This window comes from Natrix helvetica (genome assembly GCF_964273705.1).
Source record: "Natrix helvetica genome assembly, chromosome: 2".
Classification (NCBI taxonomy): domain Eukaryota; kingdom Metazoa; phylum Chordata; class Lepidosauria; order Squamata; family Natricidae; genus Natrix; species Natrix helvetica.
In genome coordinates this window covers 71,490,993-71,515,638 of record NC_138552.1, presented here as the reverse complement: position 1 = coordinate 71,515,638, position 24,646 = coordinate 71,490,993, and the positions used below count along the sequence as shown (strand labels likewise).

The window sequence follows — 24,646 nt, the reverse complement described above, 5'->3', positions numbered from 1 at the left end:
GCCGTATCATCACAGTAGGCTTACTCCTTTTGGTAGATCTAGGTCTAGGGCTTCTTCCCCCTCCCTCATGAGTGAGGTCTCCTCAAGGGGGGAGGCGAGGAGGGATGATTGGGGGTTTTCGGAGGAGGAGGATGCGGCCCCCGAGCCGCCTCGTTCCTCAAACCTGTTCCTTCAGGCCATGTTCAAGCCTTTACTTAAGAAGGCTAGGAGGACTACCAAGGTGGGCACTGGGGACCCCACAGTCCCCCCGCCCACTGATCCGGACATGGTCATGTTCTCAGCGACAGCCACCAATAAGGAGGAGATCCCTGCTCCTCCCCTGTTTTTGGAGGTAGCTACTAGTCAGTGGGCCCGTCCTTCTAACTTTTCTCCGCCTGGCAGCAACGACCGTCGCGCCTATAACATGGAAAAGTCGTTTGTGCAGGCTATTCAGCTTCCGAGTATAGATCAGCCCATAGCAGCTCTAGTCTCATCCTCCCCAGTGGTCTCGGGGGACGCGGCAGACAAGCTTAAACCAGAGGACAAGAGGGCGGAGCTCACTTTACGTAAAAATTTCAAGGCCTCAGCATGGGCGGTGCGGGCGGCAGCTGCCGCCTCGTACTTCAACCGTACAACGGTTATGTGGCTTCGCCAGCTTCAGGACCGTATCCCGATCCAAGATGAGCGGGTACACCAGGATTTGGCTAAAATAATGGCAGCGTGTCAGTATTCGGCTGATGCGACCCTAGACGCTGTTAGATTTGGGTCAAGTGCCTTGGCCACCTCTGTGGCCTCTCGTAGGCTCCTGTGGCTCAGGAACTGGCAGATGGACTATAAAGCCAAGTGGGATCTAGTAGCTGCCCCCTTTGAGGGTCCAAATTTGTTCGGGGCTTCTTTAGACCCGATTTTGGTGGAAAATAAAGATAAGAAGAAAGTTATGCCCACATCCACCAAGAAGGCGGAGTCCCGTAGTCATCCCTATCGCAGACCCCAGTTTAGGTCTTATGACAGGGATCAGGACCAGCGATACCAACCGTATAGACAGGACAGGTCTTTCAATAGGCAGAGTTTTCAGGACCGTTCTAGATATCAGCCGCAGGCCAAGCGGCCCTTTCGTGGGGGGGGCGGCCGCCCCTTCCGCAGAGGGAAATGACTCAAACCCAAGTCATCCCATCGGAGGCCGCCTGGCACTGTATGCGGACGAGTGGGATCGGATCACGTCAGACGGTTGGGTCAGGGCGACCGTTCGCCACGGCCTAAGATTAGAATTCCTTTCCAAACCCCCAAGTTTTTTCAAAGTTTTTCCCCCGGCTCGGGACCCGAGGCGACGTCGCCTCATGGACCTCGCGGTCGCCCATCTTCTAGAAATCAGGGCAGTGGAGGTCGTTCCGGAGCCAGAGAGGGGGCGGGGCTTCTATTCCCACCTGTTTGTAGTTCCAAAATCCTCGGGGGGTTGGAGGGCGATCCTCAACCTGAAACGCCTGAACCGCTACCTAGTATACAGGCGGTTCAAGATGGCGTCCCTGAAATCCATTCTGCAGGGCATTCGGAAGGGGGATTACATGGCCTCAGTAGATTTGACGGAGGCCTATCTCCACGTCCCCATCCTTCAGTCTCACCGGCGTTATCTCAGGTTCTCTCACCGGGGCGGGCATTACCAGTACCGGGCCCTCCCGTTTGGTCTGGCCTCAGCTCCACGGACGTTCACCAAAGTCCTGGCAGCACTGGCAGCTTACCTGCGTTCCGTCCCGGTGAGACTTCAGTGTTACTTGGACGACGTCCTTGTTCAGGCAGGGTCCTTATCCAGAGCCAAGTCGGATCTTCGGCTGACGATCCGTTGGCTTCAGGTGTTGGGGTTTTCCGTGAACTTTCCCAAGAGCCACCTGTCCCCATCCAGGCAGATCCTACACCTAGGGACAGTGATAGACTCAGAGTCAGGGAGGGTCCGCCTGTCTCCAGAACGTTTGTCCAGCTTACGCCAGCTGGTCTCTTCCGTGCGAAAAAGAAGGTCTGTTTCCATCCTGACCTTGTCTCAGCTCCTGGGGAAGATGGTCTCTTGCATAGGGATAGTGCCCTGGGCCCGGCTCCACCTGCGACCTCTCCAGTGGGCCTTGATCCCAGTCCAGAGAAGGATGATGAGCAATTCCTTGCGGCCAGTCCCTCTACCAGCGGAGGTGAGACTCTCTCTTCGGTGGTGGCTGTCCCCAGCGCTGCAACAGGGGGCTGGCTTTTGGGAGCCCGAGAGAGTCACAGTGACGACGGATGCCAGCCTTTTCGGCTGGGGGGCCGTGATGGACTCCGACATGACCCAGGGGCGTTGGTCTGCCTTGGATCTCCGCCACAACATCAATTGGCTGGAGCTGAAAGCCGCCAGACTTGCCCTCAGGACTTTTCGTCATCACCTGCGGGGGCAACATGTTCTCTTGCTCACGGACAATGTGGCGGCGAAGGCCCATGTCAATCGCCAAGGGGGCACCCGCTCCCGCGCTCTCTGGCGGGAGGCACAGTTGTTGGGACTATGGGCGGAGAGGCATTTGGCCTCGATCGTAGCGGAGCACATCTCGGGAGTGTCGAATCTCCAGGCGGATTGGCTCAGCCGCACGACTCTGGACGAGGGCGAGTGGCAACTGGGCACGGAGCTGTTCCGGAAGATCTGCATCAGATTCGGCTTGCCGCTGGTGGACCTGTTTGCCTCACCCGAGAACGCCCAGCTGCCGCGTTTCTTCACCCGGTTCCAGACTCCCTCGGCGGAAGGAGCGGACGCCCTCAGGAGCCGGTGGCCTCCGGGCCTTCTTTATGCCTTTCCTCCCCTTCCCCTCATTCCCCGAACGATAAGGAAGGTAGTCACAGAGAGGGCTCTCGTGGTCATGCTAGCCCCGTACTGGCCGAGGAGACCGTGGTTCGCGGACCTGGTCCAGCTGTCGGTAGTAGATCCATGGAGGATTCCCCCAGGGGAGGTCGTTCTGCGTCAGGGTACCGTGGATCACCCAGAGCCACAGTGGCTTCATCTGACCGCTTGGCTCTTGAACGGGGGATTTTGAGGGGGCGGAGGCTCTCGTCAGGGGTCATTGCCACCTTAGAGGCGTCTAGGAGGCCTTCCACGGTTAGGATTTACAACGCCACGTGGAGGGCGTTCGCAAAATGGTGTATCCCCCTGGGGTTGGATCCCTCTAGGGCTACCGTCCCGGATGTGTTGGAATTCCTCCAGAAGGGGTTGGAGGACGGCTTGTCGCATAATACTCTCCGGCGACAGGTGGCGGCCTTGGCCACCATTTTGGGGGGGGAGGGTTCTCCGACTCTTTCCCGTTCCCCCCTGATTAAGCGTTTTCTGAAGGGGGCGGCTAATATCCGTCCGCCTCCGGTTCATAGATTTCCGACCTGGGATCTGACCCTGGTTCTCCAGGCTCTGACGGGCTCCCCGTTCGAGCCGCTTAGAACGATACATATGCGTCTGCTTACCCTTAAGGTGGTGTTTTTAGTGGCCATTACATCGGCCAGGCGCATTTCAGAGTTGGGGGCCCTGTCTTCCCGTAGTGACCTGTGTGTAATTCACCAGGACAGGGTGGTCCTTCGTTTAGATCCTTCGTTCATTCCGAAAGTGAATTCACAGTTTCACAGGGCCCAGGAAGTTGTGCTCCCGAATTTCTGTCCCAATCCTTCGAGGGAGCAGGAGTTAGTGTGGCATAAGCTAGATGTCCGCCGGGCGGTTCGCATTTACCTAAAGCGAACGGAGAGCATTAGGAGGACCGAGGCGTTGTTTGTTTCTTTTCACCCAGGCTCGTTAGGACGCAAGGTGTCGTCTTCCACCATAGGACGGTGGATAAGGTTGGCCATAGTTGAGGCTTATGGAGCTTCCGGGAAGCCTCCCCCATCAGGGATCACTGCTCACTCCACCCGCAGTGCCGCTACTTCTGCGGCCTGGGCCACCAGGGCGCCCTTAGGGGATATTTGTAGGGCGGCTGCCTGGGCTTCCCCCACGCCTTTTATTAGGCATTATCGTTTGGATGTTTATGCCTCGGCTGAGGCATCGTTTGGCCGGAGGGTCCTTCAGAGGGTGGTGTCCGATTCTTCACCTGGGACCCAGTCTGCCCGCCCAGGGACGTAGCGTGGGTATGTCCCTGCCGTGACCCCTCCCTCCACACTACTGGAAAAAGAACGTTGGTCTTACCTGAACGTTTTTTTCTGGAGATGTGGAGGGAGGGGTCACATTCCCGCCCTAGTTAGTTAGACAGGGTCCGGGAGGTGTAGAATCGGGAGGCCCCGGGGGGGCTTGCCCTTGTTTGTGTTTGATTTACAGGTGCTGACCGTGACATTGCGGAAACTGGGAACCAACGGGAGAAGCTGAAGGTTAAGAAGCTTTCTCTCAGTCAAATGGACCAATCAGGCTGCGATAACCCTGCCGTGACCCCTCCCTCCACATCTCCAGAAAAAAACGTTCAGGTAAGACCAACGTTCTTTTTATTTTTTAGATTAAAATTGTTTGTTTGTTTTTTCATCCTTCATATTTACCGAGAGCTTCGTCATAGGGCCTGCAGATTGTGCTTTGGCTTCCAAATAAAAAAGGGATGCCATGTTGTGTAGTTTAAAGTGAACAGTTCAGGCGTTTCATTGCTAAATCATACTCTGGTATGCGGTTCAGACCTTGATTGTGCAAATCCCGCCAACTGATCCAGTCATTCCTGAGCAAACGATTCAAAACGGCTGAGAGAAGTATAACAGGAAGTGGCTCATGATTGCAAGTGGCATTTGTAACCACTAAGAATTAAGAAGAAATTCTTTTTAAACAATGTTTGTGTCCACCTCCTCCTTCTGCATTTATCTTCTGATTCTATACACAGTTCTGAAGTATGCTTTCCTGGGTTATTTTAGCCTAACTGTTTTCATGATTTGAATTCTAGGGTAACCTTGCTGAAATTGTGCAATGGTGAATGGTATGCTAATGTTTTAAATCAAACAATTTCTGTAACCTTACAGAAATTGCTAGTCTGCTATCGTGCGGAGTTACATCATGTCTTGGATTTTCTTTTTCCCAATGTCTGCCTTTCCTCTATGTCATTGAGCTTAACCCGTGACATTTAAAAATCTGGAATTTAGAGGATTACAAAAGAATCTAAGCCTCATCGCTCACTTCTGATGCACCATAGAGAGACCAGGAATAGATTAGGCTTCTGCTTGTTTGCTCCGATCAATTACATAAAAGTGTTGGGATAAAAGATTCAACTCTTGCTTGCAAGATGTTTGGATCTTTTATTACACTGTCTTGTGCACATTTTCTGAGCCTTTGTTGTGACTGGGGTAAATTGCAGAAGTGATATTCTCTTAGCTGTTATTGTATCATTTCATCTCAGCAGGGCCATCATTCAGCTGATATTGTCTGGAATTGGAAGCTAAGTAGGATTAGGCTTGGTTAGTACTTGGATGGGAGCCTCTCAATACTGCCAGGCCTGAACCTTTACCAGGAATAAAACTAAAAATTTGACCACATCAGATGATAGAATGGGCATTGCAACCAATGGTCCCGCCCTTCCATATTTGTGTGTGACATCACAACACCTATACAAAAGGAGCAGAGTTTGCAGTGTGAGAGCACAATTGTTTTATTGTTTTTTCTCTGCTGCTTTCTCTGACAAAAGTATCCATGCTGATTCTGGGTATCAAGTTTGACCCAAAAGAGATTTTATTCTTTTGTAAGAATAAAATGGGCAGAATTTCTAATTAAGGTTGTGAATAAATGATATTTTTCCCCAAATAAGTTTAAAGTAAACTTATAAAGGCTTTTATTAAGCTTTAAGCTGAGCAAGTGATCTTGTTCCTAAGTTCCCCATTTCTTCATTACACTGTCTGTATGTGCACTAGCCTACCCTTACATCTTTTCTGTACCCAGAAAGGGATAGTAATGCAAAGACTATAGCTTTCAGTAGAAGGCAATGAGTGAGCTTTTTCTCAGATCCTCAAGTTAGGATCTGAGATAAAGCCCACCCATTACCTTCTCTTGAAGGCTACAACCTTTGCATTACTACATCTTTCTGAATTTCTGCCAGTATCATGAATACATGCTGTACCACTGGTACATTAAAATGTAAACTCCCACTTCATTTTTTTCCCCTATTTTACTTCTCTAAAATACCCACCTACACACTCACATGCACCAAAATCTGATCAAGTAGCTGTATAGAAAGACATAGGATTTTACAAGTTCTCCATTAAGCTTTCGCTAAACTTTAGGCTAACATAGAAATAAGATAGCAGATGTTGAATACTAAACTGTTCGGTAAGGTCCCGGTTTGAAGTAAATTTTTAAATAAGATCATTTGGGTGATTGCCTATCTTATTGACCATTAGATTACTCTGCCCATGCTCTCTTTTATTTTCCTTTTTCACATACTTAACAAGGAACAAATGCATTTTTTTTAAAAAAAAATTGCATGTATGCTCAAAACCATATTTCTATACTGCCTTTATTTTTACTCCTTACAATACTTCTGATTCATTAATCTGGTATTTGCATGCAGATCTTCGTTTTGTCTAAGATCCTGAGGGAGAACTACAAAACCAATGAGCATTTTTTACTTCTCTCTCAGCACAAAAACCAGGGAACTAGTTCCTAGTCTAGGAAAATGCAGATATTCCCTGATCCTTATAAATCCCTTTCCCATGTACTGTATTTTTCGGAGTATAAGATGCACCAAGATTTTGAAGAGGCAATTTTTTAAAACAAGTTTTTGCACTCTGCCTGATTTCCCCAAGACAGCCAATTTTTCATGAAAATGGGCCCAATTTTTGTCAAAAAGGGGGCATGCTTAGCCTTTAGGAGGCTTGTAGAGTGCTCCTTGGGGCTGAGGGGGCCAAAAACGAGAAAAAAATGGCCCATTTTTGTGAAAACGGGCCCATTTTTTGGGAAAAAAGGGCATGCATAGCCTTTAGGAGGCTTGTAGAGTGTTCCTGGCAGCTGAGGGGGACAAAAACAAGCACAAAATGGCCCAGTTTTCGCTCATTTTTGCCCTTCCCAGCCCCTAGGAGCACTCTGGAAGACTCCTAAAAGTATGCACAGCCATTTTTGCAAAGGGGGTGGGGGTTCGGAAGGCAAAAAATGCTGTATTCAATATATAAGACGTACCCAGATTTTCACCCTCTTTTTGGGGGGGGGAGGTGTGTCTTATTCTCTGAAAAATATGGTATCTATAATTAGAGAGACTCACAGATGCTTCTAAACTACAGCAGATCGCAATTAGTGTTGGAGAGCCATTAGCCACTTCTGTGATCTCATTATATGACTGCTTTGGGGTTTGTTACTGGTTGTATGTGGATGATGGTGGAGAGAGGGATGGTGGAAGAATGGCTGGGGATGGCTCAAAGGCAGACTGGGAATGTACTTGGCAGCCCAACTCTCAAAATGTTTTCACTCAGACAGATATGAGAGTTTGCAGACTGATTAGCACATGACACAAATCTGTGGCCTCTTATTCTGATTACAAAAGCAGTGTGGATGTTCAATTCTTTAGTATGAATCCATGCTCTAGAGTAACTGAGTTTGAAGGGACTTTGGAGGTTTTCTAGTCCAAACTCTTGCTCAAGCAGGAAACCTTATGCCTGTTCAATCTCTTCTTAAAAACCTACAGTGATGAAGCACCCACAACTTCTGAAGCAACCCATTCCCTTGATTAATGGATTTCACCGTCGGGAAATTTCTCCTTATTTCTAGGTTGGTTCTCTCCTTGATCAACTTCCATCCATTAGTTCTTGTCCTGCCCTTAGAAGCTTTGGAGAATAGGTTGACTTCTCTCTGACAGCTCTTCAAATATTGGAAGACTGCTATCATATCATCCCTACTCTTTTGTTTTTGGATTTGGATTTTCTTAGCGCTTATAGACCGCCCCCTCTCCCGCAAGGGACTCGGGGCGGTGTACAGTCCATATCAGAAATACATCATGAACAGTGACGTGCGGTGAGGGTTATGGCTGGGGAGGCTGGTGACGTCATCAGGAAGGCGGGGAATGGGACCACGTGTGCAGACCACGTGTGCAGACCACGTGTGCAGACCACGTGGTCTCGTTCTCCGCCTTCCTGAGTGAACATTAAGGGGACCGCGGCGTAGCATTACTTCCTCCACCGGCACCAGTCCCTTTCACCCCGCTCAAGCCTTGCCGCCTGCAGCCACCGCCCGCCCTCGCTGCTCCTTTCGTTGCTTGCCCGCCCGCCTCTAAGGCACGCCAAAGCCTCCTTTGTCCCCCCCAGCGCGCGCCCTTTTTATTTCCCGCGACACCCCCCCCCATTTCGGGAAAGCTTTCCCCATTGCCTGGGGAGTGAGGGGGGCGGCTCCTCTCCCCCCACTCCCTCCGTCCCTGCCTCTCTCCTCAGCCCCAAAGCTCCGTCCGCGCGACTCACTTCCAAGGCGATGGCTGCTCCATCCCGCTCCGGCTCTGGAAGCAACCGAAGATCAGGCTGCGTCGCTCGCTCGCTCGCCGGACTGCTTCGGCGCCATTCTGGCTACCTTCGTCCATCTGCACCCGGGAGATGCGGAAGCAGTCCGGTGGACGAGTGACCGAAGATCTCGCTGCCTCGCTCGCTCGCTCGCCGGACTGCTTCGGCGCCATTCTGGCTCCCTTCGTCCATCCGCGCCCGGGAGACGCGGAGGGAGAAATGTTGTCGGCGCCTCCAGATGGCGAACCAGTCGCTTGCTTTTGTCATCAGGAGGCCGATAACATTTCTGCCTCCATGTCTCCCGGGCGCGGATGGACGAAGGTAGCCAGAATGGCGCCGAAGCAGTCCGGCGAGCGAGCGAGCGAGGCAGCGAGATCTTCGGTCACTCGTCCACCGGACTGCTTCCGCATCTCCCGGGCGCGGATGGATGAAGGTAGCCAGAATGGCGCCGAAGCAGTCCGGCGAGCGAGCGAGCGAGGCAGCGAGATCTTCGGTCACTCGTCCACCGGACTGCTTCCGCATCTCCCGGGCGCGGATGGACGAAGGTAGCCAGAATGGCGCCGAAGCAGTCCGGCGAGCGAGCGAGGCAGCGAGATCTTCGGTCACTCGTCCACCGGACTGCTTCCGCATCTCCCGGGCGCGGATGGACGAAGGTAGCCAGAATGGCGCCGAAGCAGTCCGGCGAGCGAGCGAGCGAGTCAGCGAGATCTTCGGTCACTCGTCCACCGGACTGCTTCCGCATCTCCCGGGCGCGGATGGACGAAGGTAGCCAGAATGGCGCCAAGACAGTCCGGTGGACGAGTGACCGAAGATCTCGCTGCCTCGCTCGCTCGCTCGCCGGACTGCTTCGGCGCCATTCTGGCTACCTTCGTCCATCCGCGCCCGGGAGATGCGGAAGCAGTCCGGTGGACGAGTGACCGAAGATCTCGCTGCCTCGCTCGCTCGCTCGCCGGACTGCTTCGGCGCCCGGGAGACGTGGAGGCAGAAATGTTGTCGGCCTCCCGATGACGAAAGCAAGCGACTGGTTCGTCATCCGGAGGCGCCGACAACATTGCTCCCTCCGCGTCTCCCGGGCGCGGCCGGACGGATGTATATAATATTATATATAGTATATAATATTATATACTATTATTCCATGAAGAGAGGTGAGGCCCTGCCTCCCCTGCCTCTACTGACCGCACGTCACTGATCATGAATAGCTATAAAATTTAGACAATTAAAATTATTAAGTAGATAGATAAATAAATAAATAAGAGGAGGATAAAAAGATTTACAGAACTGTACTGCTAAGTAAATAATTTAAAATTTAAAAATTTAAAACCCCAACAAATATCCTATAAAATTAAATTTAAAAGAACAATCCCCCTAAAAAACCAGTAAGAAATATGTTTGCCAGGAGGTAGACGTTATAATTATGCCAGGCCAGCCAGTCGGAACAGGTGTGTCTTCAATTTCTGTCGGAAGGAGCGGAAGTCGGTGGTGGTTCTAATGTCGGGGGGGAGGTCATTCCAGAGGGTTGGGCCCATCACAGAGAAGGCCCTACTCCTTGGTGTCGCCCGTTGGCATTGCCTAGTGGAGAAGCCACTAGGCACCAGGAGAAGCCCCTCCCTGTGAGAGCGAATTGGCGGCAGGGATGTGTGTGGGAGGATGCGATCCCGCAGGTAGCTAGGTCCTGTGCTTGATTAGACACAGCCAGTTGCTGCAAATGTTCATTGTATGTTTTTACTCCAGTCCCCTAATCATCTTTGTTGCTCTTTTCTGCACTCTTTCTAGAGTTTCAACATCTTTTTTGTCTTGTACTGGATGGATTATTCCAAGTATGATCTTACCAGTGTAGTATAAAGCAGTGCTAGCATTTTACATTACCTTCTTGCTCTTAGCTGTGCAGCAAAATCTGCATCATCAACATTCATTCTTGTACTTGATTCCAGCTTCAACACAATGACATAGCCATTTTTCAGCATCAATAGATCAATAAAAATAAGGAACCTTTGCTATTTCAGTTTGATTCATCTGCAGTTTTACTCTTCTGTTGCACTGTATTTTTCCATCAATAATCAGTAGGTGGCAGCAGGAGACAACAGAATTCTCATTTTGTTGCTGTATCCCAAGTGGAAGGCCAGTAATTACAATATGAATACAATAAATATCCATCTTGCCTCAATATGTGAGGTGTGTGGGCATCTATGTTGCTGAAAATATGATATTGGATTGGGTACATAGGTATTACGTAGGTGTGGGTGTGCACATTTGGAATCAAAGGGCAAAGAGATTTTTACAATTATTTTGTATTTTTATTGTACATTGCTATGAGTTCATGTGAAATGTACACGACTTAAAAAATTAACATGATAAAATAAAATGTCATCGCTCTGGGTTTAATGAAAAGAAGAACTAGGAGTGGTGATCTAGCATTATTTTAAGGTATTGCCTCAAGAAAAAAAGGGGGTCAACCTATTCTCCAAAGCACTTGAAGGCAGGACAAAATGGATGGAAACTGATCAAGGAGAGAACCAACCTAGAAATAAGGAGAAATTTCCTGACAATAGAATCAGTTCATCAGTGGAATGGCTTTCCTTCAGAAGTTGTGAGTGCTCCATCACTGGATGTTTTAATAAGAGATTGGACAGACATTTGTCTGAAATGGTATAGGATTTCCTGCTTGAGGGGGGGGGGGTTGGTCTAGAAGACCTAAAGGCCTCCTCCAACTCTTGTATTATGTATTTTGATCAAATCTGCTTTGTAGATAGGAGGGAGGAATGATAACATTTTAGAATGAACTTGCGTCCAACAATTGGCTGGAGGTTTTTTTCTCTTCCCCCAGCCAGATTTAAGCTTTTTTGGAACTCAGTATTTCGTTTGTTAGCTTGTCCCCATCCCCCCCCCACCCCACCCAATATAATTTAGTTCTATTTAGTTTTTCAATAAAAATTCTGATGTGATAAGTGGAATCTGAAGGCCTTTTTGCACAATTTCTTTCCAGGAAAAAACTCAAAGAGGACGTACTAGCCAATGGATAGATTGCGGGGATATTGTTCTCTGAAAGGACAGGGCTAAACCACACAAGCCACCGAATCTCTTAACCATGCTTACTACGATGCACAATTGCAATTTTGATTTGGGATGCAAGGATTTGTCATTGAAAAAACGTCATGTAGTTTGAGTTGATTTTTTAACTAATGCAATGTATTTATTGCTCCAGCCAGATGAACTGTATTTTGAAGAAGGAGACATTATCTACATTTCTGATATGGTAAGTTGATAAAGCCACTAAACCACTCTCTCCTTAAGAGAATAAAGTGACCATTGAACTCCTAGTTAGTTGCCTTTTTCAGCACTGATTTCTTTTTCCTCCAGAGTGACACAAATTGGTGGAAAGGAACCTGTAAAGGAAGAACTGGACTAATCCCCAGCAATTACGGTAATTTTGTGAATTGTGTTCCCAGAGATAGCTGTGAAGCAAAATAAAGTAATGATCCTTTAACACCATCAGACAACACCTGCCTATCCCAGGTCCTTGGGAAGGACCCAATAGGTGAATAAAAGTGCCAAAGTCAGTCTAAACATCTGGCTAACTATCCAGCCAACCATAAGAATAATAGCGCGCTTTTCAGGTACATCTGTGAGTAGAATTAAAACTGGGATTCTGAACAAGAAGATACATTAGGAATGTTATACTCTTGTTGGCCAAGTTTCTTGGCCCTTGCTTTGCTTAGCTTTTCCCTTGAATTTAGATTATTGAACTTTTTTTAGTTCAACAATTTATCTTTAAAAGATTTGTTTTCTGATTGTAATAGCCATTTTCTCATAGCACCCTTGACGTTATAGAAATCTGTGCTATAATTTCAAAGTCTTGTTAAGGATGTCCTATGCAATATTAAAAGTTAGGATTCAGAGACCAGAAAGGGGAGCGGTTGAAAAGTTAAAAATAGAGACATTTTGTTTTGAGATTACCAGTCCGGGATGACTTTGTATATATGCTTAAGCTCTGAACAAGTTAACAGTGATTCTCAAAAAAGGCCTGGTAGACTACAGCTCTGAATGAAAATTTCTGAGAAATCAAGATGCCTGCACTGTTCACAGCCCATTGAATCCTTTGGCCGGGATCCAAATGTTAGATGATGAATTATGCTTGTGCCGCAAAGATACTCATATTCCTCTTATCCTCAGCAACCACAAACCATTTCCTAGATTCAAAAGATGTTCAGAAACAAGCCTGAACAGATTATGAAGAGCTGCTTCAAGAATGACTCTGTTGTGTCATTCACAATATCCAAGCTCTCTTTGTTGATTTGACTCTTAAAACTATCATAACTAAGCAAGTTTGAGTAAAGGATATAGTTGCTGCTATGCTTCTGAACTCATACAAGCATTAAATTATAATATGATATTGTTTCTTACTAGAAACAGTCTAAGAATTGTTACTTGAAATGCTTTAACCTTCAAAAATCAAACTGCTCTTAATTTTAGGAACTTAGAAAGTAAGGCCTATTATTACCAGCACTCTAGATCTGGAAAGCTTTCTGTGTGGCAATTCTTTAGGTACCTGAAAACTGCTATAACATCTCCACTTCAGTTATCTTATTTTAAAAGCTAAACATACACACTACTCTCAGTCTCAGTTTACAAAACTCAGGTTTCTAACCCTGGGATCATTCCTACGGTTGATATTGGCCCTTCTGATTTCTCTAAAATTTTTGTTGGAATATAGTGCAGAAAATTGTATGCAGTACTCATTCGTGGTCTGACTAGTGCAGACCACGTGAAAGAAGTGATTTCCTTTGATTTGGAAATTCTGTTTGATGTCATCTGAACATGCATTTGCCTTCTAAGGAGTTACATTGCCCTTCTGACTCATATTCAGCTTGAACTGAGCTCCGGTTGCAAAAAAAGTTTTTATAACCAATCATTACCAAGTAACTGTCTCATAGCTTATGCCTCCTTGTATGAAGAATTTAGCATTGGTGTCTTGTTAAAATTCGCAATCATTTTCTAGCCCATTTCTCTAATCCATCTTGAAAGTTTTGAATATCTTCTGCAACATCAGCTGTCCTACTCTGTTTTGTGTCATTTTCAAATTTGGCAAGAGATGGGGCAAGGAGAAAGCCTTCTGCATTTTGTAATGTTCTTATCTGGTATCAGAAAAATATGTATTTTTCTTATTTTGCTACAAAAGGGCAGAGTGTGTAAAACGCCATATCAATCCATCCCATGCAGATTCCCATAGGATATGCATAAACTTCATGCTTTCAATCCCATTTCTGCATTCAATAGCTAGAAATACTCTCATCCTTTTGAGGTATAGAAATGCTCAAAATATGGGACTTATTTTCCAAATTGTGAACCGTAATTGAACTGAATCTCATGCTGTTATTTTTGTGTTCTTATTATTATAGTATTTTAGTTAAATGCCTATTGTAGGATCAAGAGAAGTCCTAAATGAGGCCCCAAAGCCTTGGATATCAGCCCCACAAAATCCCAAAATTGTTATCCAGATGCAGTGTGAAGGTGACAACAAGGGAACATTCTCAAATGATAAAGGATGAAGAATTCATATTATATAGTGAATTTAAACTAAATGTGAATTAAATCAAATCAAATTTGATATTTTTCCCAGCTTTATTCATTTTCTTTTTTTAGAATGGGGGAATGTCATTCCTGGCACAACACTCAAAAACTGCAAGGCTGGCTAGAGAATTCTGGGAGTTGAAGTCCATGGGTCTTAAAATTGCCAAGGTTGGGAAACCCTGACATAGACCATTAGTTCAAAGGAAGCTTCACACCCCTGCGTTAAAAACAAGTGTATTCACTTTTATTGCAGTATACTGCAACCACTTATTTTTTTAAATCAAATAACAATTTAAACTATATTCCAGAATATTTAGAGAGAACAGTACAATTGTGTATTTTTAATTTTTTAGCAAATTGTGTGTTCTTAGATAAATCAATAAGCTACAGACCAGCATTTTCTGTATGCACTGAACATGTTATTATATACCCAGGGTTTTGGTTTGGACCTTCCCAGGTTTTTCAATATCAGAGAAACTTTGGGTGTGTAGTTCTACTGCAGGTATAGTTCATTTTTCTCTCATTGAAATGAATAATTTTTGCTTACAAGGAACTCCATTAAAGATATCCAAATTCAGCAGAGCTTTGAGGCATAATGTTAGAAGTTTCAAATTTATTGATGGACTTTTAAAATATTAGTGCTATTGTCTTCAGCCCATTAAGAGACAGATTAATACAACTGGCTACATTGGCATGTATTTTTTCATTTTGTTTTAGTGGCTGAACAAGCAGAATCCATTGACAATCCATTACACGAAGCTGCCAAGAGAGGTAGGTGTAGGGTCAATATTGATGAAAGACTTCATCTGATTTCTGGGCTGAAACAGATCAATTTGTTGGGGATTGTTAAAATCACAAATTCTGCTGCTGAGCTTCCTTTCAACAACACAAGTTTTTGCTTCTTTCTGCTCAATCTGCTTTAGAGGGGGGCTGAGTTGAAACAAATGTGTGCATTATTTCCCCTATAACTTATGCTATAATAATGCTGGGCTTGTCGACCAGAAGATTGGCAGCTCAAGTCCCAAGTACTACCTGATGGGGTGAGCTCCCATTCCTGCCCCAGTTCCTGCAAAACCCATCAGTTCAAAAGCATGCAAGTGCAAGTAGATAAATAGGTACCACTTCAGTGAGAAAATAACAGCATCTGTGTGCCTCGGCATATAGTCATGCCAGCCACATAACCACAGAAGCATCTTCAGACAACTCTAGCTCCCTCAACTAGGAAATAGAGATAAGCGACACCCCTAGAGCTGGACACAACTGGACAGGGGAAACCTTTATACCTTTATGGCAGATAAACAATGGTGGATAGTATGAGAATGAGAAGTGTTTGATGTGGGAGGTGGAAGAGAGATTGGATTATCTGACTTACTTTAACCTTTTTCTGTGTTCAAAAGAAAAACATGAGATCTTTTTTGTTATTTCTGTATTTTGGGGCAGATAATTTGGCCCCCATGATTATGATGCACATTTGTCCAACCTGATGCTGTGCAGCTGTGTGGGATTATAACTTCTTTCATGAACATCTGGAAATATGTCCAGGATTGGAGATGTTTGTGTAAATGATCAAAAAACAGTGTCATGCATCACAATTTATATGTCACCTCTCTTGTCCATACGCATGGTATCATGATCAGAGGTGATATTCAGCAGGTTCTGACCAGTTCCGGTAGCGGAAATTTTGAGTAGTTCGGAGAACCGGTAAATACCACCTCTGGCTGTCCTCGTCCCCATCTATTCTCTGCCTCCCGAGCCCCAGCTGATTGGGAGGAAATGGGGATTTTGCAGTAACCTTCCCCTGTCATGCCGACCACACCCATCAAGCCACACACACAGAATCGGTAGTAAAAAAAATTGTATGCTACCACTGATCATGATGTACTTACAAAAGAGGTGGTACTTGTGTTGCAGGAGTGCAATGTAGCTTTGGATGTTTGATATAAGTATCCATTCCAGGGATGTCTTTGGCCTACTATAGTCAAAGGTTAGGGGAATATATTCTGTAGCTTTATTTTATCCAATTAATTTTATTTTTCTGTTTTTATAAACATATTGATTGAAACAAGTACTATTCTGATATTAATGTATAGTATTGAATAATTCATTATTTTAATGAATTGATGTGGTAGCTGATGAGATATAATCTCATCAGTAATTTGACTTAATAGTTTTTTTTAGCATGGACACACACATATCTAATAAAAATAAACTAGTGAAACCAAACAAGGGCTATGTTAGTTATTGCATTTAAAATGCATTTAAAGTCTTATCAATTGAATTAATTTGAAAGTCCCAATGCATCAGTTTTATTTAGAACAAACTCCCAGAAACTTATATCCAGATACCTTTGTAGAGAAGTTGATTAATACTGTAATGCTTGGAATAGATCAGTTTCATACCTCAGTCCATTTCATCTGTTGGAAGATACAGAAGTTCTCTTGTGAAGTCTGCCCTCAGTGGCAACTTTGTTTTGCCATGAAGTAACTTCCTGTTGATAAGAGTCTGAACTTGGGAGGCAGATCAGAAATGCTGCATTTTCCCCTGGCATACACTGTGATGTTTCTAATCATGTATGTTTTAGTCACTGCCATCAAGGGGTAGAAAAACAGCTGCCCTCGGTTTTTTGCCGTGCTGAAATGTGCTTAGAAGGTTATGATTTAGAATGTGCAAGAAGGCTATGCACTTCTTAATTAACATTATTCAAAGCATATACTATTGATTATATGGACAATTCATATACCTGGGTTCCATTAGATACATTCTTTTGTTTTCAAGCATAAAATACTTAATATTTTATCTATGTGGTATGCAGTATGGCCTCCTTTTATGCCCCAAAACATCATCCTTCTAGGAGAGTGAGTGTATGGGTGCGTTATGTGTGCACGCTTGTTTGCTTGTGTAGATAGACGAGAGAGTTTGGGGAGGGAGAAGTATGTATGTATATGTATGTATGTATGTATGTATGTATGTATGTATGTATGTACGTATGTATTTGTGTTAAGGAGGAGAGCCTGTGGCTTAGTGGCTAATACATCTGCCTAATATGTAATACAGCCCAGGTTCGAATCCCAGTAAGGGTATGGCTAGCTGATGAGAGCTAAATAGCTTGAAATAGATCTATACTAGTCTCCCTTTATTTATTTAGCAGCACATATACTATATATATATATGTGTGTGTGTGTGTGTGTGTGTGTGTTACAACCCCTGGTATGCCTAAATATGGGAGGAAGGTCACTACTCCCTCTTTCTGTCCTTCGGCTCATCACAGAAGACCATGCAGGCAGAAAACCATATTTTTATTTTTAATGTTGCCTTTTTTTATTTGTGTTGTATTTGTACTGATAAATAAATAAAGGGAGACTAGTATAGATCTATTGCTAGCTAATGAGAGCTAATTAGCTCAAAATAGATCTATACTAGTCTCCCTTTATTTATTTATCAGTACAAATACAACATATATAGATAGATAGATAGATAGATAGATAGATGGATGGATGGATGGATGGATGGATGGATGGATGGATGGATGGATGGATGGATGGATAGATAGATAGATAGATAGAGATGTAGATGTAGATGTAGATGTAGATATAGATATGTTTTCTGAGGTTTTCGCGGGTGTTTGTATGTACGTCTTTGGTTGTTCGGGTTTTCTCCTGCGTAGAATTGGAAGTATCTTCACGACGTTTCGATGAAGTCTCATTCATCATCTTCAGGCTGGTGCTTCCGGCTTGCTGCTTCCGGCTTGCTGCTTCCAGGAGCAATGTGAGATCTCAGCCGGTTCCTCTTTTTAACTGCCAGTGGGGGTTTGTGCTGATTGGGTGGCAGCTTGGCTGCATTCTGATTGGGTGGAGGTGTATTCTGATTGGTAGGGGGCGTGGCTGTGCTCTGATTGGATGGGAGTTTGGCTGTGCTCTGATTGGATGGGGGCGTGTTCTGTTTGGGTGGGGGCCTGGTTGTGCTTGTGTTAGTCTGAGTTGCAGAGGGATTTGAGCTGGTGAGCTGTGTTACTGTTGTTTGGCTTCGCGTTTGTGGTCGTGCCACATCTCCGTGGTGGGCATCAGTTTGCTTCATGTATGGATTGGAGGGGTTTAAAGTGGCTAATAATGCAGCTGTGGTCTGGCTTCTGGTTTGTGGTCGGGCTTCTGGTTTGTGGTCATTATCGGTGTGGGTTTGGGCTTGCTTTTTGCGTGGATGTGTGATAGTGACATCCTGTGTGGTTTTCGTGAGTGTGGGTCTGGTATCATTCTTAGTGTTAGGGACTCGTTTGTCAGTGAGGGCGGGTTTCCAAATGGCTGGTAGGCGGGAGGTATCATCTCGTTTATTCATGCTGTGTGGTCGTTTTTCTATCTCAATAGCTTCTCTGATTATTCTGTTGTTAAAGTGTTCAATTTTGGCAATAGTTCTGGTCTTTTTAAAGTCTATATCATGTCCTGTGGCTTTGAGGTGTTGGACCAGGGAAGAAGTTGGTTCCTCCTTTCTGACTGAGTTTTTGTGTTCTTCAATGCGTGCCTTTATTCTTCTGTTGGGTTGTCCGATGTATGTGGTGGGGCAGGTGGTGCATGGGATTTCATATACTCCTTGATTTTCTAACTCTATTTTGTCTTTGGGGTTTCTCAGGATGGTGGATATTTTTCGGTTTGTGTAGAATGCTGTCTTGATGTTGTGTTTGTGGAGGATCTTGCTGATTCTGTCTGTGGTGCCTTTTATGTATGGGAGGAGGGCTTTGCCGTTTTCTTGTTCACTGTCTTGGATTTTAGTGGGGTTTTCTTTTTGGATTAGGTTAGTGATATTGTTTCTTTGGAATCCGTTGGATGTTAGTACGTTGGTGAGAATGTGTAGTTCGGTTTTGAGGTGTTTTTCGTCAGCTAAGTGTTTTGTTCTGGAGATGAGTGTCTTGGCTACAGAGTTGATCTGTGCTGGGTGGTGGTGTGAGAGTGCATGCAAATAGCGGTTTGTGTGTGTTTTCTTCTGGTAGATGGTGTGTCCTAGGGATCCATTGGATTTCTTATAGACTAAGACATCCAGGAAGGGGAGTTGGTTATTGGCTTCTGTTTCCATGGTGAACTGTATTTTGGGGTGTAGGCTGTTGAGGTGTGTGAGGAAGTTGTCCAGTTTATCTTTCCTGTGTGGCCAGATTATGAAGGTGTCGTCTACGTATCTGAGCCAGAGTTTGGGTTTGTGATCAGATTTTTCTAGAGCTTGGGTTTCAAAGTGTTCCATGTAGAGGTTAGCAATGACAGGTGAGAGGGGTGATCCCATGGGTGCTCCTTCTATTTGTTTGTACTTTTGTCTGTTATAGATGAAGTATGTGTTGGATAGGCAGTGGTTGGTCAGATCTAGGATATGTTGGGGGGGGTTGTATTTGAATACATACATACATACATACATACATACATACATACATACATACATACATACATGCGGTCTCCAACTGGTTTTGTGCCAGATTTTAGATAAGTTATATTTAATATTTAATACATATTTTCTTCTTTTTCAGGAAACCTGAGCTGGTTGAGAGAATGTTTGGATAACAAAGTTGGTGTCAATGGCTTAGATAAAGCTGGAAGCACGGCCTTGTATTGGGCATCTCATGGTGGACACAAAGGTAGACAATTATTTTTAATTTCTGAGCCTAATTGTTTTCAACATTAAAGCCAATCTTATCCTTCACTTCTCAAAAACAGTTTGCATCTGTATTCTACTTGCATATATATTCTTATCTCTTACACATTTTTTCACATTTATTTCTCTATTCACTGTGGCATGCCACTTTCTATGCTTAGAATTTTCGTTAATGAATATCATAGAGAGAAAAAGAGGGGGAATGGAGAGAAAGAGTGATTGAGAGGGAAAGGGAAAGGAAAAGAGTTTGTGTGTGTGTGTGTGTGTGTGTGTGTGTGTGTGTGTGTGTGTGACAGAGAGAGATTGAGATGGCGGGAGAAAGGGACAGGGAGAAAGAGAGGGAGAGAGAGAGTTTTAATGTGAAATACTACACATTTTGAGGGTGTCTGTTTTGACTAGACTGCATAATTTAGAGAAATGAAAAATGTTCACATATTGGATTGGGATGTACAATTTGACTTTCTTATTTTTGTTTAAAACCGTACATTATACTTTAATTAAATCAAATGGTAATGTTCCTAGATGTTTCATTTATTGAGTTAGTGAGTCCAATTATTATTGGAGTCTTTTCCAGTTAATTTTGCTAAACCTAAAAATGAAACAGTGGGCCTTTTTGCTGTTTAATTTAAAGTCTTGGCTTTCCTAATTTCTCATGAAGTTTTCCCTTTTTTCCCCCCTTCATTTGGTGTAGACATCGTGGAAGTATTATTGACACAGCCAAAGGTAGAACTAAATCAACAGGTAGGGAATGATACACTGAGCGACTTTCAAGAATTGTTTTGCAGTATTGTAGCAGGTTGCAATTGAAATGATCAGAACTGTTCTTGTCCAACGTTTAAGGTTACTTTTGTTCTCCTTTCACAGAATAAACTGGGAGACACAGCCCTGCATGCTGCTGCATGGAAAGGTTATGAAGACATTGTAGAAATTTTGCTAGGAAAAGGTACTGTGTTTCTCAACTTGCCCTCATTTTGGGTTAAATGTCTCCGTTTACCCAGAAATGTGTCCTTTGAAATACAACCTCTGTCCTCATAATGACACCATCCTGAGTCTGAACTTAAGTTAAACAATAAAAATATATTGTCATGCTTCTTTACTGACCTCATTCTATAAATGCCTTTTCACTTCTACGATGAAAGCCATATGTACCTCAGATGTGAGGGGAAGCTAGTTCAGTTTCTAGATAAGAAGTAAGATGAGATGATTTTTGATGAGTGTTGTTCTGTATTTTGTTTTCATCAAGGTGCCAGAACAGACTTAAGAAACAATGAGAAAAAACTGGCTTTGGACATGGCTACCAATGCTGCCTGTGCTTCCTTGCTTAAAAAGAAACAAGGGCAAGGTAAGATTTAACTTTTTATTTTTTGTATTTATTCTCCCAGGACAATTGGACTGCTCCAAGGAACTGAAGGCTTCAGTAGACAGGTGGCTACCCAAAGAGAAGATACACTAAACAATTTCTACTCTTAACTAGAATTAGCATGTCATGACAATACGCAATTCCAGTCAGTAATGCAATAGGAAATAACTAGTCTTGTCCCAAAAGACCCTGAGATTTGAAGTGGGAGTTAAATTACTTTCCCTCAGTCAAGCTCATCATGTGAACCCCCAAACCAGTGAACTGTTAGGCAATTTCCAAACTCCATCCAATCCATTGTCTATCCAAGAAGACCTGGAGACAGTGAGAAGCCTCTCCATTACATCTCTCACTACTCAAGCCTGTAGCACAGAGTCCAATTTCCAAACACAGATGGATATAATTTCCATTTTCCTGAACAATGGGAAAAGAGCCAACAACATAACAACAGAGTGTTAATAATAGCTTGGCACAGAGGCTCATGGGGCACCAAAGAGGATTGGAGAAAGCAAGTGGTGATACTCCATTCCCAAAAATGTAGATTTTTGACTGGTGTGGGTGATTGTGATTGTGTGCTACAACTACTGCCAAGGAGATATGACTGGGTTAGTAGCTGTCCTTGAATACAAGAGTAGTTCATCTTTCTTCCTCCCCACCCCCACCCCTCAAAAATACAAGGCTCCAGGGAGGAAAAAATGTACAACCTGTAAAAGCCTTGATTTACTTCATTCATTCATTCATTCATTCATTCATTCATTCATTCATTCATCCATCCATCCATCCATCCATCCATCCATCATTCATCCATCCATTCTTTCATTTTATACACACACACACACACACATATATACACACGTACATACATACATACATACATACATACATACATACATACATACATACATATATATATATATATATATATATATATATATATATATATGCATATTTGTGCTGATAAATAAATAATATAATATCAATAAATAAATAATATAAATAAATAATATAAAAAGGAAACATTAAAAATATGGTTTTCTGCCTGGATGGTCTCCTGTAGTGAGCCGATAGATAGAAAGGGGGAGTAGTGAGTTCCCTCCCATATTTGGGCATACCAGGGGTTGTAACACAAATGTGTGTGTGTGTGTGTGTGTGTGTATGTAATTGGCATTTATATATGCCCATCTCATGTACATAATTCTGAATGGCTTGCAATTCAAAACAAGCAATAGTGAGGGAGAGTGCTTGAAATATACTGGTAATTATTCTAAGAATATAAAGTTATATTTGAAATGTGAGAAACGTAGCTTAACCCAAAAGAGTGGTTTTCAACCTGTGGGTCAGGACCCCTTTGGGGTAGAATGACCCTTTCACAGGGGTTGCCTAAGACCATCGGAAAACATATATTTTCGATGGTCTTAGGAACAGAGACACCAATTTTATGGTTGGGGGTCACCACAACATGTATTAAAGGATCGCGGCATTGGGAAGGTTGAGAACAACTGTTCTAAAACATCGCTCTACCTCAAAAGTGATCATTTGATATTTGTTTCCTTTTTTATAGACATAATGCGAACATTAAGCAATGCAGAAGACTATCTTGATGATGAAGACTCTGACTGAATTGCCTTAATTTTGCGTTGAAAAATCAATAGCTTCTTCTTTTCATCTTTCTCAGATTCTTTTCCTCTGCTGTGACAAAATATTTTTTATCACAATGTGTGCTACTATAATTTAAGTATGGGGAGACATTCCTCTCTTATAAAAAAAGCTCTCCCCCATTAAGGCTATAAATTCCCTAATTGCTTTTTAAATTATTTGTCTAGAAGAGGGCTATGTTGAAATAGGCTTCACCCTTTAAGAGATGTCAGCCATTTGGAGTGGACAGGAAATATATATTCATCTTAAAATGACATGTTTTGGGCTATTTTATGGAGAACAACATCTCAGGAACTTGGATTCTCCACAGAACATTTTCACCATCATCCCTTATCATCTCTCTTCCCCCTCCATATATATTTATAGGCTGTCTCTCATTAAGTTGATCTACTTTGTGCTAGAACACCTAATGGTAGGTTATGTAAAGAAAACTCAGGCCAAGGAGCTTAAATTAAATGACTCCTTTAATGTTTCCCTTGAGAACTAGCTGTGATTGCAATTACTGAAGGTTCATTCGCATGGGCCAAAAAAAGGTTTAGCACCAGATGAGACAGGGAGGGAATAATCTTGAGGGAAGAGAGAGAAAAGAAAAGGAAGATTGTTTGGTCAGCTAAAAGGAAGCCATTTTGCTTGATAGTTCACATCAGTCTTTTGCAATCTCTCTAGAACAAGGATGGCCAACCTTGGCAACTTTAAGACCTGTTGGACTTCAATTCCCAGGATTCCTCAGCTAGCCATGGAATTCTGGGAGTTGAAGTCCACAGGTCTTAATGTTGTCAAAGTTGGACACCCCTGCTCTAGGAGTCTTGTCACTACAATTGGATCTGGAGGATAAAAGGAGGCCTAATTCTGTCTTTTACAATGACTGAACTGTAGGGAGAATTTGATCCTATGAATAAGGAATGTATGTTTAAGCTCAAACCCGTCTTCCATAATAATAATTTTGGAGATGAAAAGAGGCTGAGCCTTCTTTTTTGCTCTAATTTGTATGTGTGAGATATTTTCCAAATGTCCCTTATTTCACAGAATTGCTGCCCTCTGTGTGTAATTACTGGTATGTATGTACTGTATGTGTAGATGTGCTTGTGTGTGTCCAAGTCCTGAATTTTAAGTGGAGGGAAAACTAGGTAAGATATCCTCCGTTGTCTTGCTTTATGGCTTTATGAGGTAATAAGCCAAAAAAATGTGGCATTTGCCCAACTGAACACATGCAGAAGTCTGTTAATTTATCTGCATCATTTCTTCTTTTTCATCTGAACGTCTCGTCAAAGTTGTTTCTACATATGAATCCAGCATCTGGATTAAGAGAGATCCAATAGGCAATCCGTTTATGTTCTTTATTATCTCTAGATTGCAACATAGAGATGGCAGTAAATCATTTTTGCCAAAGTGTTCCTGGCTGCAATAATGGGAATTGCACTGAAACACATCTAAAATACAGTATATAATATTGGGACCCGCTGCACTTAGTCTTCATGTATTTATAGTAGAATTCATTCACTGAGGCCCATGTTATATAACCTCCTCTTTGTACAGGTTGTCCACTTAATTTGGGGCAAATTTACCTAGAGATACTCATTGTTCCGCTGTAATTTGGAAGATATTTGTGATTGTGTCTGTAACAGGATGATAATGACTCTTTTCACCATATGCTCTTAACTTTCCTGTTTCTTTTCACCTTTAAAGTATTTCATTTTAGAATGGATATGTTTCTGAACTCATGTGGGATGTAAAAAAGCCTACAAACCAAAACTATATTCAGAAAAGTATGAATTCAATATGAATAAATATTTTTAAATGCTTTGAAACTTCATTGTAGTTCTTCCTTAGATTAAACATGACTTTTCCAAGGTCAAAATAAGTAGCAATTGTGTAGACCACCCTGATATTGGATGGAGACTGTGAATTTGGGGGTTCAGAAAAGCAGAACATTATTTACCTTTCCGTTTCCTATTGTTTCCAGAGAGAATAATATTTCTATCTGAAGGGCCCAAGTAACTTCCCTAGTCTTACGTGTTTATTACAATTAGTAGAAAAAGA

General features: G+C 43.5%; 1 protein-coding gene across 1 annotated transcript in view; it reads left to right on the top strand.

Annotated features, from left to right (window-relative positions):
* OSTF1 (osteoclast stimulating factor 1) overlaps positions 1 to 24,414 on the top strand; it is a 42,609-nt gene extending 18,195 nt beyond the window's left edge. The window contains exons 3-10 of the mRNA XM_081942030.1: positions 11,603 to 11,653; positions 11,758 to 11,821; positions 14,686 to 14,739; positions 19,469 to 19,576; positions 20,285 to 20,334; positions 20,458 to 20,536; positions 20,837 to 20,935; positions 22,512 to 24,414. Coding sequence (XP_081798156.1) covers positions 11,603 to 11,653; positions 11,758 to 11,821; positions 14,686 to 14,739; positions 19,469 to 19,576; positions 20,285 to 20,334; positions 20,458 to 20,536; positions 20,837 to 20,935; positions 22,512 to 22,570 — 564 coding nt within the window. The 3' untranslated portion in view covers positions 22,571 to 24,414. The remainder of the gene's footprint in view (positions 1 to 11,602; positions 11,654 to 11,757; positions 11,822 to 14,685; positions 14,740 to 19,468; positions 19,577 to 20,284; positions 20,335 to 20,457; positions 20,537 to 20,836; positions 20,936 to 22,511) is intronic.
* The last annotated feature ends 232 nt before the right edge of the window (positions 24,415 to 24,646 follow it).